Below are 12,309 nucleotides of genomic sequence, written 5' to 3'. Positions count from 1 at the left end.
CAAGATAACTTCCTAGAGCATTGATATTTTTCCAGAGTATTTCTGAAATGAATAGACAACTTTTGCACACCCAGGCTAAACGAATTGTAAAAAAAACTAAAATTCACTCCACCCTAATATACAGTCATTCAAAATAAAAAATAAAAAATTTCATTAAAAAAACAATACTTTTGTTAAATAAAATTTGTTCATGAGGGTCAAATGGGATGGGCTATTATATGTATAAGAAATATATGATATAAAACTTTTCAAGCTTTTAAAGTAACATAACTTAAAAAAAAGTACCTTTAAAAGTTAGAGCAACTTAAGGTACTTTAGCAATCTAAAGTACTTAAGCAATCTAATTATTTGTTTTATTATCTTTAAAGCTGTAACCAATCGAGACACAACTTATTGTAAAATATTTAAATATTGAAACGTAATTAAAATATCACAATTAAAAAAATTTTACATAACATTACATCTTTCTCTTTTTTTTTTACTTTTCAAAGTGTAACCAATTCAGACGTAACATAATGTTAAAAAATTCTATATTAGAGACCTATATTAGTTACACCTCAAATCTAGATTTAGTTACATTATGTTACGTCTCAATTGGTTACACTTTAAAAAGTAAAAAAAAAACAGTTGAGACATAATGTTGCGAATTAAAACTTTTTACGTGACTAAGTAACCAATTGAGACAAAGCTATTTTACAATAAAAATAAAATAAGTGATGATAATTAACATAACGGCAATAATAAACAAATATTTACTGTGTTATCAAGTTTATTTACTTAACATTTAATTAACAAACTAGAGAATGTAACTTTGTTGCCAATTGTAACTGATTGAGACTTAACGTAACTTTAAAATGTTATAGGAAATAAAACAGGAATATAATAAATTCTTTAACTTTAGGTAAATCTTCAAGTATTGAACAAGAAGCTGCTGCAGAAACTTGGCTAAATGGTAGGCATAATGAAAACTTTGCTGGATACTATGATTTCAGACTAAAAGTCCACAACTACTTTTCCACAGTACATGTTTAACAATTACTTTATTTCTACAATTTCAAGTGAAAGATGGTGGGGTATAATAGATATAAAGCAAAGGCTGCATCAAAGATCTTTACCACTTCCAGAAGGATTTGTAAAATTTTTTCAATGTCTTCATAGCTGTCAAAGGCTTTATAGAAAGATTTCTATTTTTGTTGTTGTGTAGAGCAAACTAAAAAATAGTTTAGGAAACGATAGAGCTGAAAAGCTTGTTCAGATATACAGACATTTTTAGAGGCAAAGAATTTGATTGGTAAACAATAATGACCAACCTTTTGTAAACCTTTTGAAATCTAATGAAATATAGTTTGTAATCTTCGTTTTTCTTTATAGACATTAAACTAATTTCCCCTAACAATTTTTTCTGTATTACCCAACCAGCTATACAAATGATTATACAGATTATGGATTATTCTGTAAAAAATTTAAACTAAAAAATATAATATACATATACAGGCCTTATTTTAAAGCGTTATGCGTATAACAATTTATGTACGCCCTAAGCGATTTTACGTAAGCAGTAAGAAATTTCGGTTAAACAACTTTTTATCATTTTTTAACTTTTAAATTATTCAATAAGCAGTAAGATAAAAGAGGTAATTAATTAAAAAAAAAGTCACATTAACTTTTGAATAACCTGTTTATGTAAAAGTATTTGTTACAAAAGTTTGAATGACAATTATGTTTGATATAAGCGCTATTTACTAATGAAAAAAACTCAAATAAAATTAAGTTTATTTTTATTTTGTTTATATTTTATTTTAATGATTGATTTTTTAAGCTTAAAGCAAAGATCATAAAAATATAATTTAATTCTAATAAAAAAATATATGATTTAATTTAAAACTAATTTAATAAAAATATATATTATTCTGATAAAAAAATAATAATTTAATTTAGATTTTAAAAATATATAATTTAACTTTGATTTAAAAAATATATTTAAGTCTATTAAAAATAAAGTTAATGCTTGGGTTTAACTTAACTGTTAAATTTATTTAAAAATACTACTAAATATTATTCAATATTGAAATTTTATTTGTTCTAAAAAAAAAAATTAGCTCATTTTTATCACAATTGTTTTTTCGGTTTTCCTTCCTTAACATTTTTATTTTTTTTCCACTCATAACTAAATTTTAAATAAACAGCTGCATCAAAAATTTGCACAAAATGTAAGTTAAACTTTTTTTTTATAATGCAAGTTAAATCGCAGTGATTATTTTTTAATAAACAATATATACAGCAATATAATTTTAATAATAAAATATTAAACTAATATACTTTTAATAAATAAAGTAAATAAATTAACGTAATTTTTTTATTTGTTACTCATAAATTTTTTTAAACAAAAAATCGTTTGTAGTTGCAAAGCCGCAATAAGAAATTTAAGAAATAATCATTTTAAAAATTCAAAAAATTTAACATATTTTAACTCATTTATGCAAATGTCAAGAAAAGAAAGAAATTTGTTAATTATAAACATTTTTAAAAATGCAATATTAAATTTAATTACTTAATATTAAAACAAAAACAAAAAAAGAAAATAAACATTCACTTAAAGTAATAATAAAAAAGCCATTAATAAGCCGAAATAAACATTCCCTTATGATAATAATAAAAAAGCCGTTAAATAATATTTAACTCGTTTTGTAATTAACATTATTGGGTCAAATCATTGTTTCAACCAATCGCCTGAGGGGCACCATCTCTGATTTTTATGTGCATTATATGTAGGTCTCTAAAAAGTTACTGCCCCCTTTAATTTAGATATTTAGATAGTAAGTATCTAAATATCTAAATTAATTTAAAGACCTTTATTTGAACCATAATGAAAGTCTCTAAAAAGTTACTGCCTCCTTTATTTGTGCCCCTATCTACTATAAACCCCAGATCAAGAAGAGGGCAACCAACCATACCTTTCATTTTATTAAGAAATGACTTATAATTAGTTGTACCCTTCATATAGGCCAGTTGGCAGATTAGAGGGCACTGGTTTCTAGTAACACATTCAACCATTGATGATTGAAAAATAGGGTTACTTAAAAATGCTGGCATTTTTAATGTGGATTCGACAAGTTTATAATGTTTGCATTTTCAGATAGTTGGGTCTAATGGTCTTATATGCTGTTAATCTTAGATCAAAACAAAGTGTTAGAAAAATTTACAAGCATCTCAAAATGGCTGAAAAATGGACTTTTTAGGCGAGTGGACATTTTTCTTTTAGGTATATTTAAGTTCTAAACTGCAACAAGCTGCCTATATTTTGCCCATTTATTGCAAACAGTAGTAGCTAATCAGAAAACTCATCTGTAAAAACTTGTGGGTGAATAGAATAATGCTACAGTTAGTTTCAATTTGGCATATTTTAGCAATTTTAGGATTTTTTCCAAAGTTTAGGAGGCCATAATTTTTTTCTAAATTAACACAAGTTAATAAAAACCACTTTTTTAAAGAGAGAACTATCCAGAAAATAGTTCTAGAAAAAATGAGACACATGTTGAAAGTGAGAAAAAAGTTATACAGCTCTAAAGTAGTCTGTTTTGACCATTTGTAAATCGAGGGGGGCCACTGTGTCATGTTTCTAAGGCTATAATTTCTGAACCGTTGTACTTGGAAGTCTGAAATTTCAAATTTAACCTATCTACATAATGTACATAACAATATGTAAAAGTCAGAAAAATCAGAGATGGTGCCCCACAAAGTTTTCTTTAAATTGGTTGAAATATAATGATTTGACCCTATTGCAGTAATTTTAAAAAGTCAATGTCTTTAAAAAATTAAAAAATAAAGAGAATTTTATGACGTCAAATATCACGTTAAGCTAATGTATTAAGCACTTATTTAAAACAAGGCCTGCTTTATTAAATCTATTTGCTGGTTTTACTTTTTTTATTCATTTTCTTGTTTTTTTCTTTAATCTTTTAGTTTGTTTATACCTTTCAATATTTTTGTTAATTTACTTTATTTTTAACTGATCTTTTTTTATTCTTTAAAAAAACTTCTTTCATTTTTATTTTTCTCTTTTTTCCCTTTTCACCTATATATATATTTCATAATAAAGGAATAGTAAATCCTATATTATTCATAATAAAGGATTTATAAAAGCTAAAAACAGATTTATCTGTTGTAAAAAAAGACATTTTAAAAAAAAACCAAATACCTTTAAGTTTTTTTGGGTTTTTAACAATATCTTCACTTGAAGTTTTACTTTTGTACATATTTGTATTTGTATCTTGAATATTATATAAAGTCACAAAAATATAGTAAGTCACAAAAATTTGTGTGATTATTGCGATAACGATAAGCTGAAAAAAATTGAGTTTTATCTGAATTTAAGATCTTCCTATATTTATGAATGGTAATGTACTCGATGAGTCATCTACCCTTCGTCTTCTAGGATTAACTCTTACTTCCAATCTTTCTTGGAAACCATATATTAAATCAGTTGCAAAATTAGCATCTGCTAAGGTTGCATCTCTTTATCGAGCTCAACACTTTCTTACTTCGGATTCTATTCTCTATCTCTATAAATTTCAAATCAGGCCTTGTATAGAATACTGTTGCCATATCTGGGGCCGATCTTCTAATGATGCCCTTTCTCTTTTAGACAAGGTGCAGAAACACATTGTAAACATAGTTGGACCTGCTCTTGCAGCCAACCTCCAACCATTATCACATTGTCGTAATGTTGCTTCTCTTTCTCTGTTCTACAAATACTATAATGGGCACCACTCTAAAGAGCTAGGGTCACTTGTGCCATCTACTAAAATTCATTCTCATGCTACTCGTCATTCAATTAAGTCTCATCCTTTTTCTGTGACTGTTCCTAAGTGCTCCAAAAAAGCTTGTTTGTCTAGTTTTTTTCCTCGAACATCAGTTCTTTTGAATTCGCTTCCTTCGTCTTGCTTTCCTGATTTATATAATTTGCAATCCTTTAAGTTATTCGTCAATCGTTATCTTGCTCTACAATTTTCGTCTTTTCGCTTCCAGTAACTGTCAACTTTAATTAGTGGTTGCTTGCAGCCTTGTTGGAAGCGAAGATGTTGAAAAAAAAAAAATATCAGAGAGTGTTGGCTTCTTATCAAGACAAGAATAAATGGTAGTATCATCAGTGAATAATGCCACCTTAGAAATGTTATGTAAACTAAAAAGAGTATAGGGCCAAAGATAGAACCTTAAGGAACCTCTGGAGTTATAGGATATGAATTAAAAGTATGAATTTTGATAAGAAATCTAAAAACTCTCTTTTTCATTTAATCATAGAACTTTTTTATTTTTATTTTTTTCATTATAGATTACTAAAAAGTTTGTTTAGTTACTTATTATTATATAAATGTTTTTTTTTATCATAAATTACTATAGAATTTCTTTAGTCATTTTATTTTCTAAATTTCGCAAAGTTTGCATTAAAAATATGAATAAAATATTTCAGCTTAAAATATTTTATGCTTGTCTATTACTATAAATTATTTTTGTGTTATATTTATTGTTATTAAATGATAATTATCTTTATCAAGATTCTGTTAAAAAAATCATTTTGTGTTACTTAACCTTGTAAAAGTTTAATTAACAGCATTTATTTGCTAAACTTTTCATCAAGCACAAATATTCTCAAAATTCTTATGTATAAAATAATAGCTTTGTCATGTATTAAATAAAAATCATTCTGTAAAACATGTATTGCTTATTTTATTTTATTTTTAAAATTGAACAATTATTGCTAAAGATTGCAAAAAAGTGTACTATTATTGAGTTTATTTCAAAAATGAAATTGCTTAATGAAAAACTTTTTATTGTCAATTGTTGTTTGATTTGTTATGTTAAGAAACAAGTTTAAATGCAAAATACTTGCCAAATACAACATATAAATTGGGAAATATTAAATATAATATGTTTTTTTAATGATTGCTGCAACACATTGAAAATTTTTATTGCCATCTGTCCTGAATTATTGCCACAAAACATTAATTATTGCTTTAATAAAAAGCTGTCTATAAATTTGTGTGTGAAATCTGTGAAATCTAAAAATATTTTTTAACTAAAAATTAAAGAATTCAGCAAATATCTCTAATAAATTATGTCATTTACCAAAAATATTTATTACTTAAAAATTTAAGAATTTGTAAATTGTCATTTTGATAGGAGAAAAAAAACCTCATAGCAATGAACGGCTTAGATAAACTAGAAAAAAGTTCACATTGTTTACATAAAGAGAAAAAAGATTCAGAATATATAATAAGATGATCAACATCTTTTTTATATATTTATTATATTTAAAAGTGTATCATAAAAACCTTAATTTTATTTGGTTTTCACTCTCTATAAAAAAACATTTTTTTGTTTAGTTTCCTATAAAATTTATAGGAAAGTCATGCAATTGATAATAAACGCTGATTTTAAAAAACAAATAAAATAAAAACAAATAGTATTGATTAAAAAAAAAATCTTACAATAATGTCATATAGTAAAACTCTTTGGAATTAAACGCGCTTGAATAAATTATCAAGTCGTAGATTGCAGAGTATATTTAAAAAACTTAAAGCAACTGGCTAACATGAGGACGGTGAGCTTCAAGTAAAACAACAAAGTTAGTTTCTCTTGGCATACATTTATTATTTTGTTTTACTCTAAAAATCTCAGCCGAAACTTTTTGTTTTCAGCATTCTCTTTAATATAAACACGACTTGTCTCAGCACTTTAAGATTCCCTGTAACACCTGCAGTCGCTGACACTAGAGCCAAGCCATTGTGTGTGTCACCAACAACAATGACATTGGCTGAAGCATAAAGAGGAAGGGCTTGGTCAAATTGATCAGAAATAACATCGAAAAGAGAAATAACATTGAAAATTTCTAAAATAACATTTGAAATAACTTCTGAAATTTCAGATATAACATTGAAAATCGCAACTAAAATAAGTTTAGTTTTTTGTTTTTTTAAAATCAGTTTACTTGGGACTTAGTGCGTTTTGCAAATGGGCTCTTCATACAATTGTTATTAGAATGCTAAGGTATAAAAAGAAAATAGAATTCAACAGATTAAACCTAACCTTTTAATTATAAAGTATTTAAAGTAGGCTTGTTTAAGAAAAAGCAGCTATTCTTGTCTCTAAATATTTTTTTTCTTGTTACAAAATACTTTTTGATCACACTTAAAATATTGAAATCATCAATAATTCACAAAAATGCTAAATAGATTACTTTTTAATTACCTGTACTTCGTTGGTGTCCCAAATTCGAATTGTTTGATCTGCTCCACAACTAACAAACATTCCTGTATCTTGAGGATACCATTGTACACAGTCTACAGACATTTTGTGACTACCAAAAACTGTTCTAAATAAAATTTAAAAAAAGTAAACAAGTTAAATGTTAACAGGAAAACAATTATCAATTTAAATTATCAAAATTAGTTTATTTATAATTTTGAACACCAAAAAAAAAAATTTTATTTAACCTCAAAAAAATACTTTATGGGGTTTATTAAACCTCCAATATAAAAAAGTATTTTTTTGTTTAAAAGTATTGTTTTAATTGAGTAATTAAACTTTAAAAGTAAACTAGTAATTTTTTTTTAATATTACTTATTAATAATTTTTATAAAAACAGCATAGATTAATGTGCTTAAAAAAATTGGTAGTAAGGACTGCAGTGGGTTATAAAAACCAAACATTACAAATTTTTGATTTTAATACAAGTTATATAGATTTCAAATATTTATTATTATTATTATTCCAAGAAAGAGACATAGCAAAGCAAAGAATCACAACTAAAATGTTATTAGTAAATTAATGTCTTAGCAAAAAATAAAAATTTAAATAAGCTTCCCAGCATGCAATCTCAATCTTTGTTTCCGTCTTATTATAATTTCTAACTTTATTTTAACAAAATATAATATTTTACCTATCAATCTTAGCAAGATTTTTGTAAATATGGTTATCGAATGGTTTAAAGAGATCAAATATCATGATACTTCCATCACCATATGACGAAAGTAAGCTAAATACAAAAAACAATAATAAAAAAGAATGTTTTATGCTAAAACTTGTGTCCAATATGACTATATCCGCATTTTAAGAAAAATAAAATATTTAATCTTATAATAAACAAATAATAAAAAAAATTATTAAAAAACAACATATTAATATATAAAAATAAAACAGCAAGCATAACATGTTATCAACATATAAATTAGCATTATATAATAACATAATATATTATTGTATAATAGTATATTATTAATATATTAAAATAAAATACCGAACTCAATAATTTAAATATTTAAGGTAAACATATAGAATGTAATATATAAACATCCATAAAATGCTAATCTTTATTTTAAAATATGAATCATACAATCTACTCTCAATGTTCTCAAGATCAATCCAATTAACTCTGCTATTGGGAGACAATTCAAAATTATTAAAGCTGACATCAGCATATTGAAAAAGTAATGAACAAAATTGACGGGGTATTTTTTTCCCATTCAGTTGTCGCTGGAACAACATTTCATCTTGTGAAACTGTTCGTCTTTGGATCATTCTTGATTTAATTTAATAAGAAATAGACATCAATTTTTAAAAAATAAATTAAATAAAAATTAAAAAATAAATAAATAAAAAAGAACCAATACACTATAAGATGTTATTGATAATATTGTGTCAACAAATGTAATAAGTAAATAAATAACAAATTATAATAAATATAATAAATAAATTGTAGATTTATAGTAATAACTGTTATCAAGTTATTAGTTAAATATTAAAATATGCAAACATTTTTTAACTCGTTATGTTCACAACAAAAACAGTAGTATTTTTTTAAATTGCCCTACTTATCTATTATTAGCGAAAAAAGAATTATTGAAAACTAGCACCTTTTTAACCATTTTACTAACCCTCATGAGAAGTGTAAATAACTGCAAATCATTCATTAAAAAGAAAAAGATATGGGTGGTTTTCCTTTCCCTAATCTACTTTTTTTACTAGAACTGGACACAAATAATAGGGTAGTAACTAATTAGAGCTCTGCATAATAGTTTAAACCTAGTTTTGTCAGACAAAGTACTTAACTATTTGATGTAAAACAATATAGCATATAAAATTATACTAAATTGACTTTTATACTAAAAAGTCATTTAATAAACAGTTCATTTTTATACACAAGTTAAAACTCCAAAAATATCAGCTGTGCTATTGTTATTTTTTAAATAAACTGCTTTAAAAATAAATTTTTATTTTCTTTAATTCTATAAATATAAAATAAAAAAATTATAACAATAATTTATATTTTAAAAAATACTCTTTATTCAATGCCATGAGCAAATATCATAACAATTCCAGGCTCTTGTACGAGTAACATACCCATATGATGATTTTCACATGCCATTACTACGACAGCTTGTTTACCTGGAATGCGTCGTGCTAAGTACTGTTCATATCGCCGTCTGTTTATTTGACGAGTTTCTAAAGTACTTAACCCTTGTGACCAACGACGCTCATGAGCATTTTCCATTAGATCATCAAGAATGTAGGATGGACATCCGCTATCTGAGAGAGATCTACGAATAACTGCCTGTAAAACAGCATCAGGAGTTGATATCATTCCACCCCAGCGTGTAACTTTTGCTTTTGGTAATGTCTGCAGCCACTGTAAAACTTCATCAGTACAATCTGTAAAACCTCGCTGAAGAGGTGGTAATGCAATGGTTGACATATGAAAACCTCTCATGATGTCTGTTACAACATTAACTTCACGCCTCAACTCATTTATTTGATTCTGAAAGTCAATTACTTGATCTTTTATTTCATTGATTTGCACACTCTGGGCATTAATGATAGAATGTAATTCTTTAACACAGTTATGTTGTCCGATTTCATTAAGAGGAATAATTAAATTGCAACCATGATCACAACGAACAGGTCGCTTAGGGTTATGGTTACACTCATTCAGATGAATATGTAGAGCATCTAACTTTACATTTGTTGTACATCCAAAACTCGAATTATTACAACTTATTGTAAGTCTTGCAAGAAGATTTCTCAGAATTCGAGGAACAGGTTTTAACTGGGCAGTAGTTATACTTTGCCTATCAACAGGACAAGTTAATTGATGGTTCAACCATTCTTGTATACATGCTTTGCAGAATGCATGCTCACAGACTGGTGCTTGAACAGGATCCTCAAGAACTCCATTACATATAGGACATAGTAATTCTTCGTCAACTTCACACCCATTGAACCGATTTACATCATAACCCATGATGAATAAACATAACTTTTAGAATGTAGTTAAGTTGCTAACTTTAAATAAATTTAACTAAAACAAACTGAAAAAATTTGTTACGCAAAATTATACGGTAAAATTTTAGCAAGATGAATACATATAATTATTTTTCAAACTAAAACAAACACTTTTCCAGTATTTTAAAATTCTGTTTAGGTACTATTTACATAAGCTTTATTAAAAAATTTGTAATTATTATTATTATATTCTGTTTAACACTCACTATATAATACAAGTAAGGTAAAAAAAGTTAGATTAAGGATAAATGTAATATGATTATCTGGGAACTTTATTTTCTTTAACATTTCCTTTGAAACATGGAATTTTTTTTCAAGAATATTTTATTTATATTTTTTCACATCTATTTTTCAGAAATTTTTACGACTCCTAGCCGTGCTCGGGTTTTTCGTTTCCGTTACCAAAAAAAAATCTTTAATTCTGGAGTGATTGCGGATTTTTAATTAGATTAGTATTCAATGATATATTATATAATATATCATTAGATATATTCAGAGCAAAATTACCACCTCAAAAAAAGTTCATTTGAGAATATCTTAAGGATATTCGCAAAACTAATGATGGAAGGTAAAATTGCTGCTGCACTATCTCAGTCATCTTCATTTTGCAGTGCTCGGAAGTATTGAAAGAATCGAAAAGTACACATCCGAACGAATCTCCGGTGTAAGATAACAATTTAAGATAACTATACCACCCGTTGCAAAACATTCCAAAATGTCTTTTCGATTCAATTGATGAGATACGCATATTTAACTCAGCTTCACGAATTAAAGTATCTGCAGAACATTCTGGGATGGATGCACACTCGAATCCCATGCTCAAAGTATTTTGGACCCTCTTGTAAGACGCTGCAAAAAGATGGTGTGTTATTTACAAAAATATGTTGCATGAAAATTGTACCATCCTGATATAGTTCAACCCTATATTGCTTGTCGATTAATTCTGTTGGACAAAATCCCGGGATTCGTCTCATAGGAATACGGGAAGCTTTAAAAAGGATTATAGGTAAAACTATGAGCCAACACTTTCAAAAAGAAATCAAAGAAGCACCTGGACACAAACAAACCTGCGCAGAGTGCGGAAGCAGAAGGTGCAATACATGTTATGCAAGATATATTTCATCACGAAGATACAGATGGGGTTTTGCTGATCGATACCAAGAACGCGTTTAACAGTCTAAACCGCTCCGCTGCACTACATAATATACAGATAACTTGTCCAATTTTAGCCATTTATTTAGCCAATTCTAACCGTAAACCGGCAAAACTATTTATCTACGGCGGAGAAACTATTTTTTCGAGAGAAGGAACCACACAAGACAATTCCCTCGCTATGCCATGGTACTCTCTTAGCACTGTGACAATCTTAAATGCATTAAAGCTAGTAGGGCCTAAATGAACTTATAATGAACTTAACAATCTCTGTTAAATTGCTAATACATAAAAACAAGCTGATCATGCAGCAATTGTTCATGAATATAGATCTAAGTTCACATACTTCTTACGCTAGATGAAGCCTTCGAAGAATTTGCAATACCGGTTGAAAAATTATTATCAGAAAAATTTTTACTTTAATTTTTGTTTGGTACTGAGTGTTCCATACTCAAGGAAAACAGAGAGTTATTAGCGCTGAATCCACCAGAGGAAGGGCTTGTAATTTGTAATTTAATAACTGAAGCCAAGAAACAACATACTGTCTCCAAGAAAATAACCAAGTTGCACGTAGAGTCCATATTTGACCAGTTAGATTTCATGAAAGAAAAAAGATGATTTTGGTAAAACAGTTTTCGAAACAAAAATGAAAACAAACATGAACAAATAAAATAAAATGAAATAAAAAAAAGAGAAGAGGAGGTTAGAATAATATACGAAAGGCTTAAATATTTAAAATCTTAAACTAATGAAATTCTTAAACTAATGGTCGAAGAGGCCCGTAACAAAGACGCCAGCAGCTGGTTAAACACTTTACCA

General features: G+C 26.9%; 2 protein-coding genes across 2 annotated transcripts in view; both read right to left on the bottom strand.

The window, feature by feature from the left end:
- LOC100205713 (DNA excision repair protein ERCC-8) overlaps positions 1-8,611 on the bottom strand; it is a 30,300-nt gene extending 21,689 nt beyond the window's left edge. The window contains exons 1-3 of the mRNA XM_065799524.1: positions 8,393-8,611; positions 7,940-8,035; positions 7,249-7,372 (exon numbers count right to left, since the gene is read on the bottom strand). Coding sequence (XP_065655596.1) covers positions 7,249-7,372; positions 7,940-8,035; positions 8,393-8,577 — 405 coding nt within the window. The 5' untranslated portion in view covers positions 8,578-8,611. The remainder of the gene's footprint in view (positions 1-7,248; positions 7,373-7,939; positions 8,036-8,392) is intronic.
- A 606-nt stretch (positions 8,612-9,217) lies between these two features.
- LOC100212713 (E3 ubiquitin-protein ligase NRDP1) lies at positions 9,218-10,391 on the bottom strand. The gene has a single exon (XM_065799523.1). It carries the CDS (start codon positions 10,295-10,297, stop codon positions 9,341-9,343), a length of 957 nt encoding a protein of 318 aa, XP_065655595.1. The 5' UTR covers positions 10,298-10,391; the 3' UTR covers positions 9,218-9,340.
- Between the last annotated feature and the right edge of the window lie 1,918 nt (positions 10,392-12,309).

The sequence above is a fragment of the Hydra vulgaris genome, chromosome 06 (genome assembly GCF_038396675.1).
Source record: "Hydra vulgaris chromosome 06, alternate assembly HydraT2T_AEP".
NCBI classification, from domain to species: Eukaryota; Metazoa; Cnidaria; class Hydrozoa; order Anthoathecata; family Hydridae; genus Hydra; species Hydra vulgaris.
This window is presented reverse-complemented; position numbering and strand designations above follow the sequence as displayed.

Bases quoted from the DNA above. Each gene is read 5' to 3' on its own strand.
- LOC100212713 (XM_065799523.1), bottom strand. From the start codon at position 10,297: ATGGGTTATGATGTAAATCGGTTCAATGGGTGTGAAGTTGACGAAGAA.